We start from the raw sequence: 17,892 nt of genomic DNA, 5'->3' as shown, positions 1-17,892 counted from the left end.
AGCTGACAGTGGTCTGCGTGAGGAGGAGTGGAGCAGCTGCAGGTGGGGCAGTTCTAGTGAGTGGCCCTGGAGAGCATGAGAGAGCCCTTGGGTGAAGGCTGTCACCACCAGGGAGGACAAGGTCCGGGGCTGGAGGGTCAGGCTGTTGGACACTGACATGCCCAGAAGGTGGGACCTGGGTGGAGAGGAGTGTGTACATGGCGCTGGCCAGGACACAGGGCAGCCACCGTGACTAGGAGTTGAATGAGGGGCCTCTACCTGCTGTGTGAAGAGAGGCCTGGGGGCAGCCCTGCCAATGGGGACCCCAGTGTGGCCCCTACCCTGAGGTTTGTGACCCAGGGCAATAAGCGCCTCCAGGTAGAAGGCAGCAGGTGAAGGGCTGGTGTCACTGAACATGGTCAGGGGAAAGGTGGAGGCCCTGAGGGCCTTCATCCAGTAGAGGGCATGACGAGGCTTTGGGGGGCGGGAGGCCAGGTATGGACCAGGGGGCACACACACACAGGGCAGCACAGGGACATGGGGAAGCTGGGTTGGGGTGGAGGGTGAGACTCACAGGGACTCAGTCCTGGAGGGCTTACAGAGGACACTGCAAACAGTCCATCTGAGCTTCAGCAGGTCGTGTGAGATGCTGTTCTTCAGATGGTTGGTGATTAGCTTCATCTCTGCTGACCTCTGACAGTTTCCAATGCCTGGGATTGATGAAAACGTGTGACTGATAGAGCTTTTCTAATTTAATCTAATTTCTTTTTATTTAGGTCAGGGAGTGGTAAAACCGTCTCAAATGTGATTGTAGAGTCACACAACTCTGACAATGAAGAGGATGATCAATTTGTGGTGGAAGCTGCCCCTCAGCTCTCTGAAATGTCAGAAATTGAAATGGTTAGTTAACCAAAATGTGGTAGTTTTTAATAATCATGCGTTGCCTACATTGAGATTAATACTGTAGCTTTTAGATTTATGTAGACAAAAATTTCCTATAATTTTTCAGTTAGTTTTCTACTTTCATTAATTTTCTTGTTCCATTTTTGAGATCCACAGCAAGCCTGTGGATTTTTAGAATTCAGCAAGCCTGAACCCTCTTTTTCCCCTTCCTTTTCTGCTTAGGTAGCAGCAGTGGAACTAGAAGAGGAGAAGCATGGTGAGTCCTGGCGCAACTGTGCACGCGTGTCTGTGCCCACGCATCTTCTCCACGTGTGCTTGGAAAGGATCCAGTGCAAGGCACTGTTGTGTGCCGTGTTCTGGTCTGGGTCACACTGGCGGGGTCACACCGGCAGCACATAGGACCCTGTGGGCATGGATTTCTCTGAGGCGATGGCTGCTGCTCCCCATCCGTAGAGGAGCGGGAGGGCACTGCTGGACGCTGCACACTGGCGGGGAAGTGTCCTGCAGATGACGTCTTGTCTCATCTGTATGGTTAGACTGTGGGAATAGATGATCTCTGAGGCCCTGCCCAAGTCGAGTTCTGGATGTTATTGTTGGTTTTCTAGCTGCTCACCTCAGTAGTGCAAGCCCCGCTCCCTGCACCAGGGTTTGAGTATCTAGGAGCACAGCTTCTGTGGAAGAGGCAGGCTGAATACTTTCCCTTTATTTCCCACAATGTGACTTTGTTTCCTGGCACCATCACAGGTGACCAATGAGGGATTATTGGTTTTGGGGTTTTTTTGGGTGTCTATATGAATCTTTTTTTCTTGTTTTGAGGCGAAGTCTCACTCTTACCTAGGCTGGAGTGCCATGGTGTGATCTTGGCTCACTGCAATCTCTGCCTCCCAGGTTCAAGCAATTCTCGTGCCTCAGCCTGACAAGTAGCTGGGACTACAGGTGCCTGCCACCATGCTTGGGCAATTTTTGTGTTTTTAGTAGAGACAGGATTTCACCACATTGGCCAGGGTGGTCTCAAACTCCTAACCTCAAGTGATCTACCTGCCTTGGCCTCCCAAATGCTGAGAATACAGGCGTGGGCCACTGTGCTTGGCCTAGTCACAGATTTGTAACATCGTGGACATGTTTCATTTCGGCCCCTCTCAGTTTTTCTTAGTAATGTTCAGATTGCCCAGTATTTGACCACAGGAGCCTGTTGGAGCTATTTTCTGGGGACCTTTAGACACATCCCAGTACAGTTTGTTGCTTCCTTGTTTTCTCATACGACAAGGCGTTTCTGCCCCATAACGGCCTCATTTCTCCAAGGAACCTGGCCGCTTATTGCTCTGGGTTGGTTCTTGTTTCCAGACGTTTTCACTGCATAAAGCAGGAATATAGTTTTTTAAAATAAGAAAGTATATTCTGACTTGGTGCTGATATTTCCAATTCCAATTTAGGATTTCAGGGCTCTGTCTGCGTTCTTTGATTTTATATGTGCATCTCTTCCATGTCCTGCCAAAAAGCTTGGCTCCCAGCAGCGGCAGCTGTCCCCATGCTTTACGACCTTTCACATGCTCACACAGCAGTTTTAGAACACCACCACTGTTTTTTAACAACAATAGGATTGCTGGAAACTATAGATTTTTTTTTTTTTGGTAGATGTGTATGTCTCTTTGTTGGGTATATCCTATTGGGGATATACAGTTAAGTCCTCTGTTTTAAAGTTATGAAACAATTTTTTCTCTAGTGGCTCATGCTTGCCAATTGGATATCACTAAGTTTATTTCATTTTGCATTCAATCTTTAGGCATGAGTGTTTACCTTTTTAATGTAAGATAACTCACATGGTTTTAAGGTTAGATGTACAAAACCAGGTATAATCAGAAATGTGGGGCTTTGACCCCTGTCTCCTCCACCCTCTACTCTCCCTCTCCATGGAGGTAACGGTGAAAAATAGGGCTTATACTTACATTTAAAAAGTAAGTAAATAAGTGCATGTGCATGTGCATGTGTATTTACTGATTCCTACACTTGTTTCCATCTTGCACTTCTTTTAACTTGGCAGTAGATGCAGGCATCCATTGCGCAGCAGTGCAGAGAAACCTCCCCATTCCTCTCCACAGCCACACACCCTACACCAAGGGCACGCTCCGTTTTTATTCAGTCAGTCCCAGGCTCATGCATGCCTGGGTGAAACACTTACTTCAAAACACTTTCCATGGGCTTTTATCCCATGGGTAAATTCTGAAAGAAATGGAATATTCTTGCCCCAATATAAAAGAAGTATTAGTACTTAGAAGCAATTCATAATTCTTATTTCTGTTCATCATAGATGGCAATATTTTTGGCTGTCATTCTACATTCCTTTTTAATCTTTGAAAAGAGAAAATCTGTTTTATTTCTAAAGCTTTTTACTTTTCAAGGAGCTTAGTTCCCTGAAACACTTTGAAATTTTATAATTTCTACCACCAGCTGTCATATCACTCTTGTATACTATCTCCTTGACAAATGAAGATGATTTGGAACTGTTTAAAAAGAGATAGCATAAAAACTTAGTGTTTTTCCCATCACCCTACCCATTTAGAATCAACTTTTAACATAAAATCACTGATTTTTCAACAGGTGGACTTGTGAAAAAAATTTTGGAGACTAAGAAAGATTATGAGAAATTGCAGCAGTCACTCAAACCTGGGGAGAAGGTAATGAAGTGATTTTCCGTAAACACTGGCATTTTAGCAGTCTGTCTCATGCATTTACAGACTTTTAAAAATTAGAAGGATCTTTCAAAAATTACCATTATTAGTGATGTCTGTTTGCATATTTAAATGCTATTCCTTGCCAGGTGTGGTGGCTCACGCTTGCAATCCCAACACTTTGGGAGGCCAGGGCAGGTAGATTACTTGAGCCCAGAAGTTCAAGACAAGCCTGGGCAACATGGCGAAACCCTGTCTTTGCAAAAAATATAAAAACTAGCCAGGTGTGGTGGTGCATGCCTGTAGTCCCAGCTACTTGTGGGCCTGAGGCAGGAGAATTGCTTGAACCTGAGAGGTAGAGGTTGTAGTGAGCTGAGATTGCGCCACTGCACTCCAGCCTGGGTGACCGAGTGAGACCCTGCCTCAGAAAGAAAAAAATATATATAATTCCTCCCTGCTCCCAATTGGGAGGATATAAAGTATGGGACTCTCTGTGTGGGGCTGCTTCCCTGGCCTGGTGTACAGCCCTGTCTTGGGAGGCGGCAGTGGCTTGCTTGGGAAGCTGAGGAGCCAAGAGCCAAAGCCCTGTTGGGCTCTGACGTCCTGACTCTCCCCTTCCAGCCTTGCCCATCCCTTCTCCCAGGTTCTGTTTGCAGACCGAGAGCCTGGCTGCCTGGCCGCCTGGCCTTGGCTGATTGCGAAGTAAGAGGCTGCACAGTGTTTTTAAGGCTGCGTTCTAAATGTGTGTTCTATTATACCTGGCTCCCTGCAGTCCTCTTTACACATGTGTGATGTGATTTTGTTGGGACCTGTGGCCTCTTGCCAGCCACTGCCCTTTCCTTGAGCACAAGGCCATGGGGGCGAGCACCTGTGGGCCAGAGGGGTGTGCCTCAAATGCCACAGGCAGGTTTCTCTTACAGTGACTTTAAAGAGGAAGAATATATTTTTTTCTTTTAAACAGGAGTTTTTTGTATAGTTAGTCTAATCACTCAACAGTTTAAAAAAGTTTTATATATGGGGGTGTGCACACACACACATGCACACATATATGTATTTTTCTGCAGCTGAATTAATGGTTGTTTTAGATAATTCTGCTTAACATGTCCTAGTTTGTCATGAAGCTAGGGCTTGAAATAGCCAATGAGAACTGTACAATTGAGACTAACAGTAGAGGGAGCCCTTTTCACAATAACAACTGGGAAAGTCGTCAAAGGAGGCTTTGCTGACATTACCACTATTTGCTGAGAGGAGAAATGCCTTCTACAGCCTGTTTCTGTTGGATGTTGATACCCCATAGTCCTTTCCACATGCATGAGGGGTGGTCCTGGTGTTCCTGGTGGTGGTTCTGACACCCAGTCAAAAACCTTGAATCTGTTCCTCCAAGCTCCTAGTGGAGGTCACCTTTGAAGCATCCATTGGTTTAAATTTTATAGCCATGCTGTTTATACAGAGCATATTAGGATTGTGTTTCAAAGTGTCCTTGGAAGATTAAATTGTTTCAGATTGATAAATCTTTTGGCTTCAGAAGATAAAAGGAAAAATGTCTTTTTTTTTGTGAACATCTACTGCTTTGAAAAAGAGTAATTAGTGAGTACTTCAAAGTCAGGTGTGTTGTATGTGGCAGTTAGACAGGGAGACAGCAAGTGTCTGTGTGATTTTCTTTGGGATATTGATAAACATCAGACTTTAACTTGTTGGTCTTCTTAAAACATTTTTGTTACCTTTATTTTTTTGAGACGGAGCCTTCCTCTGTCGCCAGGCTGGAGTGCAGTGGTGCGATCTCAGCTCACTGCAACCTCCGCCTCCTGGGTTCAAGCAATTCTGCCTTAGCCTCCCGAGTAGCTGGGACTATAGGCATGCGCCACCACCCCCAGCTAATTTTTGTATTTTAGTAGAGACGGGGTTTCACCATGTTGGCCAGGATGGCATTGATATGACCTCGTGATCCATCTGCCTCGGCCTCCCCAAGTGCTGGGATTACAGGCGTGAGCCACCATGCCTGGCCAGCTACTTTTTTTTTTTTTTTTTTTTAAATAAATAAAAATGTGGCCAGGCATGGTGGCTTATACCTGTAATCCCAGCATTTTGAGAAGCCAAGGTGGGCGGATTGCTTGAGGCCATGAGTTTGAGATCAGCCTGGCCAACATGGCCAAACCCCCTCTCTACTAAAAATACAAAAATTAGCTGGGCATAGTGGTGCACACTTGTAGTCTCAGCTACTCAGGAGGCCGAAGCGTAAGAATCGCTTGGTCCCAGGAGGCAGTGGTTGTATTAAGTGGTGATTGCGCCACTGCTCTCCCGCCTGGATGACAGAGCAAGACTGTCTTAAAAAGAAAACCTGTAGGAAGAGCCAAAGTCCTTTGTTCCCCTGCCCCAGTCTCGTTCCCCTGAGGGCAGTCCCTAGGATGAACTTGGTGTGTATCTCTACTTTGCATGTACATTGTGAAGTTTTGTGAGTTTCTAATGCCATCTTATTGTTGATCTGTTAGGCAGGTTGCTTTCAAGAGCCAGTGTCTCTTCCAGCAAGATTCAGGCCACTTTCTGTGAAGAGCCAGATAGTAAATACTTTAGGTTTTTTTGAGCCAGATGGTCTCTGTTGCAGCCATTGAACTCAGCCAATGTAGCATGAATGCAGCATTAGACAATGTAAACGCACGTGTGCGGCTATACTCAATAAAACGCACTTTACCAAAACAAGGTCTAGGCTGTGGGCCGCAGTTTACTGATCTCAGCGTTGGGGGCTGTGCCCAGGCTTAGAAGTGCTGTGCCAGGAAGTACACAGATCTTTAGTTTCACCAGATAGGCCACTCCTCAAAGTGCCTGTACCAGTGTATTCTCCCAGTAGAACGACTGTCTGTTTCCAAACATCTGTGCCAGCCACAGTCAAGATAGTCAACATGCTCATCACCCTCCAGTGTCAAGTGCCCTTGGTGCGCCCATCCTCCAGCCCATCTCCGTGTTCCCCTTTCCCCATGCCCCATCCCCCAGCAGCCACTCGTCTGCCCTGAATCACTGTGCTTTATAGTTTGCATTTCCGAGATTTGTGTTTAAGTGGAATCATGTGATGTGCACTCTTTTGAGTTTTTTTTTTTTTTTTTTTTCCCAGTGTGGCCTTTACTCAGCATAATTATTCTGAGATTTATCCATGCTGTTACAGCATGTATCCATAGGTTCTTCCTTTTTATTGCTAAGTAGTATTCCATTGTGTAGATATACCACAGTGTGTCCATCCATTTATCAGTGGATGAACATTTCCGTTGTTTCTAGTTTGGACGATTATAAATAAAGCTGCCGTGGACATTCATGTTCAAGTCTTTGTGTCAGCAGATGCTTTCATTATGTTGTGTCAGTACAGTAGCACCCTTTTTATTTGCAGGGCTTGTGCTCCAAGACCCCTCGTGGATGCCTGAGGCTGTGGATAGTCCCAAACCCTGTATATACCATGTTTTCTCATGATGCATTCTGATGACAAAGTTTAATTTGTGAATTAGGTTCGGTAAGAGATTGACCATAACTGATATTAAACAGAACCATTTTAACAATATGTCAGCATCACTCTCTTGTACTTTGCAGCCACAGTTAAATAAAATAAGGGTTGCTTTACCACAAGCACTGGGATATCACCACAGTCTAGACCACCTGATAACCGAGAGGGCTGCTAAGTAACTGACAGGCAGATAGTGTGTACAGTGTGTATATGTACTGGACAAGGGGTGATTTATGTCCTGGTAGAACTGTACAAGACTTATCACACTACTCAGAATGGCGTGCAATTTAAAACTTACAAATGAATTGTTTATTTCTGGAATTTTTCATTTAATATTTTCAGACTACAGGTAACTGAAACTGCAGGAAGTGAAACTATGGGTGGGGGTCAGGACTGTTGTACCTAGGGGTGGGACGGCTGAGGCATGTGGTAAATACGTGCTTTTTAAAAAACTGCCAGACTGTAGGGCTGGGTGCTGTGGCTCACACCTGTAATCCCAGCCCTTTGGGAAGCCAAAGTGTGAGAATCATTTGAAGCCAGGATTTTAAGACCAGCCTGTGCAACATAGAAACCATGTCTCTACAGAGAAACAAAAAAATTGCCAAACTGTGTTGCAAAGTGGTTGTATCATTTTGCATTCCTACCAGCAGTGTGTAAGAGCCCCAGTTCCTTCACATCCTCATCAGCACTAGATATGGTCAAACTTTGAAATTTTCATGGTTGTAATTTGTGTGTGTGTGTTTTTTTTTTTTTTTTTGAGATGGAGTCTCACTCTGTTGCCAGGCTGGAGTGTAGTGGCGTGATCTCAGCTCAGTGCAACCTCTGACTCCCAGGTTCAAGCGATTCTCCTGCCTCAGCCTCCGGAGTAGCTATGACTACAGGTGCCCACCACCACGCCCAGCTAAATTTTGTATTTTTAGTAGAGGCGGGGTTTCGCCATGTTGGCCAGGATGGCCTTGATCTCTTGACCTTGTGATCCACCTGCCTTGGCCTCCCAAAGTGCAGGGATTATCGGTGTGAGTCAACAATTTGCATTTTCTTAATGGCTATTGATGTTCAATATCTATCCTATGGTTGTATATATAACATATAATGGCACCTAAGCCCTTGTGTCTCATATGTTGTAAATATTTTTCCAGTCTGTCACTTGTCTAGACTTTGCCTTCTTATTTAAAAAACGTTTTTATTTATTATTATTATTTTATTATTTTTTTGAGACAGAGTCTGGCTCTGCTGCCTAGGCTGGAGTGCAGTGGTGTAAGGATCTCAGTTCACTGCATCCTCTGCCTCCCAGGCTCAAGTGATCCTCCCAACTCAGCCTCCCAAGTAGCTGGGACTGCAGGCACATGCTACCACACCTGGCTAATTTTTATATTTTTTGTAGTGGGGTTTTGCCATGGTTTCTTAGGCTGGTCTTGATCTCCTAGGCTCAAGTGATCCTTCTGCCTTGGCCTCCCAAAGTGAGCCACTGCACCTGGCCAGACTTCTGTATTTTGATATAAAATTTAAATAGCTTTTTTCTTTTTTTTTTCTTTTTGTTTGGCCAAGAGTTTAAGGTGCAGTTATACTTCATTTTTTATTTTGTCTGAAAAACCTGTCCTATGCTGGTTGTAAAGGTAGTCTCTCGTTTTCTTGTAGCAAGTTTTCTTTTTCACGTCTAGGTCTCTGCTTGGTCTGGAAGTGTGGTTTTCTGCTGCGTGCTAGCCATCCTAGGCTTCCTTACCCCTGCCTTTGTTCCCCCCCACCTCTGGGGAGCCCAGGCGTCCCGTGCTTCCGGGCTCTGCTGTGTTTCTCCGTGTTTCAGCACTATTGTTTTCTGTCTGGGAAAGCCTTCTTAAATGCTCCTCCACCCCTCCTCCACTCTCCGGCTTCCCTTGGCTGTGATTAAGTCTTTATGGCTTAATATAGTTGTAGGATCAGTTTGTGTGGTTCTGTGAAAAATCCTATTTTGTGATTTTGACTGGAATTGTATTGATCTTCTCTTGACTTGACTTTTACCAGTAACTCCAACTTTATTGCCTTGCCTGTCTTTTTGGCAAAATCCTTAAAATAATTGCGTATCTTTTGCTGTCTACAATCCACCTCTTCCCACTCTGTCCTAACCCCATTCCAGGGAGACCGCTGGCTCTACTATTTCATCTGTCCGAGTTGCCCTTGGCAGGGTCACCTGACCTCTCCGTTGTTCTGTCTGCCGGTCATGTCTTGTCCAGCGACAGCATTTGATGCTGTTGGCCACTCCCTCCTTTTTGTGCCTCCTTGGCGTGGCCTCCAGGACAGCACTCTCTTCTGGCGCCGCTCCTGCCAGGCGAGTCCCCTTTCTCTCGCTCCTTTGCCAGTTCCTCCTCCTCACTCTTTTCTTAGTATCGCGCTGTCTTAATGTTATTAGCTGTCTCCTCAGACTAATTGTTTTCTTAACCAAGTCAGATTCTTTCATGGTTATATTCTATTTTTTCTGCTTTTTCTTGTTTATTTTGGTAATTACTGTTTGAATCAGTTAGGTTTAGATTTACAGCTAGTGCTTGACTTACGACCACGATTGGTTCCGCCAGACCGGTCGTAACACGACTTGGTCGTAAGTTGAGTAGGCTATATGTACAGTACTGTGAAATGATGTTATAAAAATCTTTAAGTCATATTTTATCATAATTTTCTTTCATTATTGTTATATATCATAATTTTCTTTGTTCATTTTATGCCTTTTTTATCATCTCTACACCATGTTGTTTCTTATTTTGACATTCATCAGGTTTAAGTAAAGCCCTGCATTACCAGTACAACTGGTTTAATATTTGCAAAACATACAAAATTACAAAATACAGGTGCATACAAAAATACAAAATACCGGTGTAAAAAATACCATAGGAAACATTTTCCCAATTGCAAAACATACCAAAATATATAAACATGTACAAAATGTTTTATTGGCCGCTGGTGCTTGGCTGTGGATCGTTGATGTGATCATCTGAGGCAGCAGTTGGGGTTACCGGAGTTGGTTTTTTCATAAACATGGTGAGCTTTGTCTGAATTGTATGTTTTTTTCTTCATAAATTTCACAATACAGATGAAACACATCGTGCGCCATCCGTTCAATCCTTGCAAATCATTCGATGTTTGGGTCCATTACTTCGAAATGTATAAGAAGTTTATTGGGAGGGGTTTGATGAAAAATATCCAAGACACAAAACACAAATTGCTGTACCGAGTCTGGGATAACAGTTGAAATGGTGCACGCGGAGATGGTAGTGCTGCTGGAAGCTGGTCCGCACTGTCGTACGCCCACCTGGGCAATGTTTGCACTGCCAGACGCGGAGCAGTCGTGGCTAGCGATTGTGGTCGTAAAGTCGAATGGTCGTAAGTTGCATAGGTCGTAAGTCGATCAATACCTGTATCTGCAAGCAAAAGAAATCCAAAACGTTAGTAACTTAAATGAGGTATAAAGTGTTTTATCTCATGGTTCAGTCTGGAGGTGGCTGTCCGGGTGGCAATGACCCCAATGCCTTCTGCCTCATTCCTCCATAGCATGATGTGACCTCCTTTCCTCAGGGCGCCTCACAGGCCAGCAGAGCTTCAGCTTCCAGCCAGAAAGAGGGAGAAAAGGGAGAAAGGAGAAGGCCTGCTCTCCTGGAAGTTGTGCACCACTTCCACTTACATTATGTTGGCCAGAACTTTGTCACAGAGGAGACCATGAAGTGAAATCTCTATTTTAGGCATCCATTTACATAGCCAGAAATCAGGAATTCCATTATCCCAAACTAGAATGTGTCATATTTTCTCAGTGCCTGCCATGCTCAGAAAACGGTAATGCTTGCAAGGCACATGGGTAAGTGGAAGAGGCTGCCTCCCTGGCTAGAGGCCGAGGGTTCCGGGACCAAGCACATGTCTCACATGTGGGCTGCACACGGTGGCCAGAAGCTTTGCCAAGGCAGAGATCAGACTTGGGGTCGACCAGCTGTCTCTTCTGCAGTGTTTCTCTAGGAAATTTTTTATTTCATTCATATCTTACAGTCATGGCATAAAGATGTTTTTGAAGTATCCTTTATGATTTAAAAAATATCTTATCTTTTTTTTTCCCAAAATTTTTTCTTTTCTTCCCAAAATTTTGTGTCTTTTTATTTCTTGATGAGACTTTGAAAAAAACTATTAAAATAGACACTTTCTAGCAAAGAATCAGCTTTCAGTTTTATAGATAATTCACTTTTGTTTTATAAATTTCTACTCATTGTTTTTCCTTTTAATTTCTGTGGACGTCGACTTTTCCTAGCTTCTTGATTAAAACACATAGCTCATTTAATTTTAGTCTTTGTCATTTTAAACCTACACATATTTAAGATTGTACATCTCCTTTTAAGCATGCTTTATCCTCGACTTCTAAATTCCTTGAATATTAAATTTGATAATGAATATTACAAAGTCCTTGATTTTTAATGTGAAGTGCTTTGTTACGATTTTAACATATGGGCAAGCTGGGATTTGTTTTTTAGTATTTTACACATGAAGATTTTTTAAACTCTTTTTAATGATAATATCTAATATAATGATTATTTGGAATTGATGAGACTTTTATTGTGACCTAGTTGGTAGTCAGGTTTGTAAGTGTTTCAAAGTGCTTGCTTGCAAAACTGTCTACTTCTGTACATACTTCAGGTCCAGGCTTCCACGTACCCTTGTTGATTTCACAGAGAGGCAGATGTAGGAATATATCCTCAAAGCATGTGTGCTGAATCTATAGTCATTATTAATTTATACATATTACCATAGTAGTTGCTTTTTTTCTCTCTGTCTCATTAAAAAATTCAAAGCAGGTGTTTTCTCTGCTTTTCACATAAATTGCACTGTGCCCTTCCTTAGTCTTGATACTTTTTATTTTTTTTGGAGGAATATTTTCAATGCTAAAGAAATACATATTTGTAATCTGGGCCTCTCTCCAGCCTGTCTTTGAAGTTGCATTGGAAGAAAAGCCATTTCTTATTGTACTAATGGACTTGAATAATACATTATAGAATAAATATGTGAATCAGATTGCTTTAAGCCTTTTCTTCATTATCCTGACGTTTTTGCTCTCTTTTCAAGAGGAAGTATAAACTTTGCTAATAGTAAGATATTAGCTCCTGCCAGCATTTTTTTCCTTTCTTCAGGTTTATGAATAAGTTTTTATGAAACCACCAAGAGAACCATTTTATTACCGTGTTTCTTATGCTTTCTAAAGCTTTGTATATGAAGATGCTTTAAGCTAATGGCCAGCAGTTTCAAAGACTGCTCACTCACTTTGAAGTAAATATTTCTTACTCCTAATTTTTCAATCTCCTTTTATGTGATCTTCCCTTAGTTTTTCTTTTTTATTTTATATCTAATTATTAATATGAATTTTAGATCCTTTTCATTTAAATTTTTTATTTTGAAATAACTCTATTGGAATACCTCTTTTTTGTATATTTCCTTCTCTCTTAGTCCATTAAAAGTTTTTGTGACTGCTCTCTTTACTTTCTCAATCCTGTAAACTGTGCCTTGTTGTGGGACTGCTAGAGGTCACGCCCATATCATCTCCGGTGAGCACGTGCATGTATTGAATTTGACCTGCATGTTTGTTTTTTGTTGCCATTCTGAAAGAAAGTTGTAATAAGCAAACAAATACTGCTCGAAATTATGGATGACTATCTTAAAGACGCATTTATTTCAGAATATAAGAACAACTTGTATCTTGAAATGCCTCTCTATGGACACAGTGACCTTATCATGAACAAGTTATGTTTTAATTAAAATCAGTGGCATATAGAAAATAGTATTTAGCTGAATTGTTGATGAAAGTTTTTCCCTATTTGAGTCTTAAATTATTTCACTTTGGTGATTAGAATAGATCTTCAAATTTCTTTTTTTGGTAGGTAGATAGTGCAATTTCATCACAAATACTGTAACTCTTTCAGAAAAATGCTGTTCAGAATCTCTCCTTACCTAAAGTTCTACACCTGACAACAGTATTTTTAGTTTGGATATTTGTAGTCCTAGTATTATTAGATTTATCCTTTGCTAGGAATATTGTTTCCATTGAAATTGTTGAAGAAATAAAAACGGGCTGGGCGTGGTGGCTCACGTCTGTAATCCCAGCATTTGGGAGGCCAAGGCAAGCAGATCACTTGAGCTTAGGAGTTGCAGACCAGTCTGGGCAACATAGTGAGACACCGTCTCAACAAAAATTAAAAACCATCCGACATGGAGTGGTGCATACCTGTGTTTCCAGCCGCCCGGGAGACAGGGCAGAAGGATGGCTGAGCCCAGAAGTTGGAGGCCGCAGTGAGCTGAGCTCGCGCCACTGCGCTCCAGCCTGGGTGATAGAGAGACCTGTCTCAAAATAAAGGAAAATAAAAATACAGTAGTTACATTGGGAACTACTGAAATTGATTCTAATCATGAAAGGTTGCGGTGGGGTTTTTTGTTTGTTTCTTAGAGGTTTTGTTTTTGTTTTTAAGGAAATAGGGTGATAGTTTATGTTCCCAAGTAAAATCTCTGAATGCAGTATCTTCCAGTATACCAGCTGGGGATTTTAAGTTTTGGATATAAAATTTGTTACCATATTATCTTATAAAAAATCAGACACCAACTATATCACTTAAAATATTTGTAAACATATGCCATGGATGTATTACAGATCACAAAAATGGTTTGGGAGCCATTAGAATATTACATGTATATGAACTGTATGAAGATAATTAGGAGGAGATAGGCCTTCTCTCTATAGACAAAGAAAGTTCATGATAAGGATAGAATTTGAGTTCTTTATTTGAAAAAAAAGAAGATATGCATATAAATGACCTAAGAAAACTATTATAAAAGTGTGTTTAGTTATATTGTCACCAACATTTCCAAATTGAAATGGTCATTATCTTCTGGTTCATGATTACTCAGCGAATAATATAGTCGATAAAGATTTCATTTTTACTCAAAATGTCACTGAAATTCATATTATGTCCTCAGTTTTTTAGACTTTGTCAGTTGTGGTCTGATAGGTTATTTCTGGTCTTAATTTCACCACTACTCTTTTCTGTGCTTTGCATAAAAAATGTTTTCAGTTGATTGGTTTTGACAGCCTTCCTTGGATGTCAGTTCAGTTTCTAAGTAGTGTAGACCCTGGTGTTTAAATACACTCACTATGACACATTAATGGATATATGAGGGAATGATGTTCTCTTAGTCCCAAGATGAAAATTGGTGGATAAGGATTAGAATTAAATAGAATTTAGTCAAACTGACTACTAAAAAATGCTGCAGCTCAGTGGAGAGAGGTGTAGGAGGCATCTGGAGAGCAGTAAGTAGAGAAATCAAAGGGGCTGCGGCACAAGCGGCGCAAGCCTCAGCCGCCCTGCAGCAGAAGACTGAGGATGCAGAGCTCACTGGTTTGAAGAGGTGTGAAGACTTGAGAAGGTACCCAGTGAGACATCATGAAGTTGTTCAAATCTGTTAGCTATTAGGCCTTCAAAGGAATGGTTTAGAAACGACCTAGTTGACCTAGTAGCCCTGGGCCTTTGGTGTGCGCCTGGCATGGGCTGGGGTCCCCTTAGCATGTCGTGGTGGCCGGGACAGGTCTTGCTCCTCGCGGGACCGACTGAGCTTTCCCAGAGAGACTGTGGGACACCGGAGACCACAGTAGGACCGAGAGTCTGCACCACCGAGCCCTCTCTGTGCTGGGCTTCCCTTGCATGGCCGCCCACATCCTCACCACAGCTCACTGCTAAGGAAATTGAGGCTTAGGTGAGTCTGAGTCCCTTGCTCAGGGCCTTACACGCCAGCGCTGGATCCAAAAGCACAGGTTCTCACCACAGGAGGGAGCAGCACCCGAGGCTCCAGTGCGCCCCAGGCCAGGGCGTGTGCTCCTTCACTCAGTGCCGGGTGGGTGTACTGAGCTGCTTTTGGCTTTATTTGGAGCAACTTATTTCCAGCATTGTTTTAATCCTGAAATTCCATATTTCTTCAGCTTCCCTTTGGAAAAAAAAAGACATGTATTTTTTTAAAAGTCTTAAGTTATTTTTGTCCTTTCCAAACATACTCACTTGTGCTCCCTGTTTTGAGAAACGTGTGTTTTTCTAGTTCTCATCTGTTATTCCTTGCTGTCTGTTTCTGACCTGAAAAGCAGCTTCCAGTGAAGAGCTAGCACTAGAGGAACAGGACTTGGCTGAATGAATTAGGTTTTATTGGGTTTTTAATTTCATGTGGGTAAAACAGGCTCAGGAGGGCTGAAATGGACGAAACAATGGCACAACTTTATTACTTTTCTCTGAGTGTGGATTATAGGGGATATTTTAGAGTAAAGAAAAACTAAAATTCTTGGCATTAAAATGCTTAGATTTCCTATTTATAGCAGTGATGCATACATAATTTTTCATATTGAAATATTATTAAGGTTTCCTGATTGAAATCTCCATATGGTTTCTTCTGGCCAGTAGACTTCCTCCATCCCCAGATGTGACCCCGTTTAGACTAATAAAGCCTCTTGATAATACTTACAATACTTGTTGCAGAGACCAGGACTGACACCCACTTTGTGAAGGGCTTGTATTTTATCAGGCTTTGCTCTATGTAAGTTTTATATTTTCAGGAATATTCTTAAATCTCTTAAAGGAAAAAAAAAATGAAAACAAAGTAGAGATACATTTATTTTAGACATTGTTATTAATAATTTTTTTTTGAGATGGAGTTTCGCTCTTGTCACCCAGGCTCACTGCAACCTCTGCCTCCCGGGTTCAAGTAATTCTCCTGCCTCAGCTTCCCGAGTAGCTGAGATTACAGGTGCCTGCCACCATGTCTGGCTAATTTTTTTTGTATTTTTAGTAGAGACAGGGATTTACCATGTTGGCCAGGCTGGTCTCGAACTCCTGACCTCAGGTGATCCACCCACCTCAAGCCTCCCAAAGTGCTGGTATTACAGGCAAGAGCCACTGAGCCTGGTCAGTAATAAATAATTTGTAAGTAAAATACACTGTATCTTAATACTTTTACATGGCATACCATGTTAGTTTTTAAAACATAGGAGTGATTTTTGTACATTATTATTTTTTGGTCTGACTAGGTTTCAGGTAGCTTAACACTTTTATTATACTACAAGTAGAGTTCATTTATAGTAAAAATGATAGAAAATAACGCTGTTATTTTAATAGTAATAACCAAACCAAGCAATTAAAATAAATACATTTTTAACAGTTTTAAAATCAGCTTTCTAAGAAAAGCGGGGTTAGAAGCAGGCAAAACATTCAGTTGTGAAAGACACTTTTGGGGACTTGAGAGCCTTTGGAGATGAATGACAGTGACATTAAAAGTGGAGCGTGTTCCATTGTCTTCTGTCGGGAGCGTTCTGACTCTGCTTCTTGTTGCAGAAGCGTCCAGTCCAGAATGAGTTACGTGTTTCTTAAGTTTTTTTCAGTCTCAAGGCAGTCTGTGCTCTTCCCTTAATTTGGCCTTGGCAGTTTTGAAGAGTACAAGCTGTTTTCCAGACCGGCCGTCAGTTTGGGTTTGTGTGGTGTTTCCTTGTGATTAGAGTCAGACTTTGCATCCTGGGTCGAAATCTCCCAGAAACGAGGCTGTACTGCCCTTGCCGCATCCTGCTGAGTGGTGCGGGGTTTCAAATTGTTCCCTGACTGCAGACACTCTCTGTGGCCTCTCAATGAGAATGCCGTTTGCCAGCTTCTCTGTTGTCAAGCCACTCCTTTTTCTCTTGTAATTACTGGCATTTTGGCGGAAGTACTTTGTGCAATCTAAGTACCCGATGCTTCACTAAATGTAATCATTCGTTTGTATCATTATGGGCTCGTGGCGTCCAGCATGACTCTGTGGGCTGTAATTTGTTACTGTCATGATTTTCATGTGCAGATGGCCTCAGATTTGGCCCTGGAGAGCTCCTTCAAGCTGGCTTTGTGTTCTTTCAGCCTGTGCCCAGTGTTCTTTGAGCTGTTCCTTGCTTTCGGGCTCATCCTGTTCTGTCCCTGCACCAGCCCCAGAATCCGCCATTTCCCCAGGAGACCTGGGCCCTTTGATTGGTGGATGGGGTGTTTACTGCTTTTGGAGGTTCTGCTCTCAGGTTGTCTCAGTGAACAGAGCTAGAGGGGAAAAATGTAATTTCTGTGTTTATGAGTATACACATGTGTACACGTCTGTATGTATGTGTATACATGTGAATGTGTATGTGTGCATGTCTGTGTCTAAGTGTGGATGTCTGCATGTGTGTATACATGTGTGTATGCATGTCTATGCATGCATAATACATGTGTGCGCGTGTATATATGTGTACATGTGCATATCTATGTGTGTGTATATATGTATGTGTGCATGTCTGGATGCGTGTATATGAATGTGTGTGTGCGTGTGTATATGTATTGTGCATGTCTGCATGTATGCATATGTGCGTGTCTGAGTGTATACATGTATGTATGCATGTCTATGCATGCATGTATACATGTACGTGTGTGCATGCCTATGTGATATATGTGTATGTGCATGTCTGTGCATGTATGTGTGTACACATGTCTCTGCCCTCCTGACCTGGTCTCCTCAGCCCTGAGCGTTTCCTCTTCCCCCTGTGCTGGGCTGCCGCCTCCCTTTTCCCTCCCCGAGGCTCTCCCACCCCCAGCCTAGTGCACATGCTCCCCTGGCATTACCCACTTCATGGCTTCATACTCACAATATTGACAGTATTGTGGAGATCAAGGTTTTTTATTGACAGCAACCAAAAACAATCCTGCAAGTATATTGTACATCAAGAAAAAAATAGATTCTTTTCAAAAGAACCAAAGTCAGGCTTCAGGACCAATGGCTCAGGAGGGGGAGATCAGTTCCTGACTCTCCCCTGGAATGGGCGTCTCGTAAGGTGAA

The 17,892-nt window shown here is 42.6% G+C and overlaps 1 protein-coding gene across 1 annotated transcript in view; it reads left to right on the top strand.

Moving 5' to 3' along the window:
- Positions 1-194: 194 nt before the first annotated feature.
- The window catches only part of TRAF3IP1 (TRAF3 interacting protein 1), a 45,387-nt gene continuing 27,689 nt past the window's right edge, over positions 195-17,892 (top strand). Inside the window, exons 1-3 of the mRNA XM_032277731.1 lie at positions 195-879; positions 1,105-1,138; positions 3,481-3,557. Of these exons, the coding sequence (XP_032133622.1) occupies positions 862-879; positions 1,105-1,138; positions 3,481-3,557 (129 nt within the window). The 5' untranslated portion in view covers positions 195-861. The remainder of the gene's footprint in view (positions 880-1,104; positions 1,139-3,480; positions 3,558-17,892) is intronic.

This window comes from Sapajus apella, unplaced genomic scaffold, assembly GCF_009761245.1.
Source record: "Sapajus apella isolate SASKATOON/1434 unplaced genomic scaffold, GSC_monkey_1.0 scaffold10, whole genome shotgun sequence".
NCBI classification, from domain to species: domain Eukaryota; kingdom Metazoa; phylum Chordata; class Mammalia; order Primates; family Cebidae; genus Sapajus; species Sapajus apella.
This window is presented reverse-complemented; position numbering and strand designations above follow the sequence as displayed.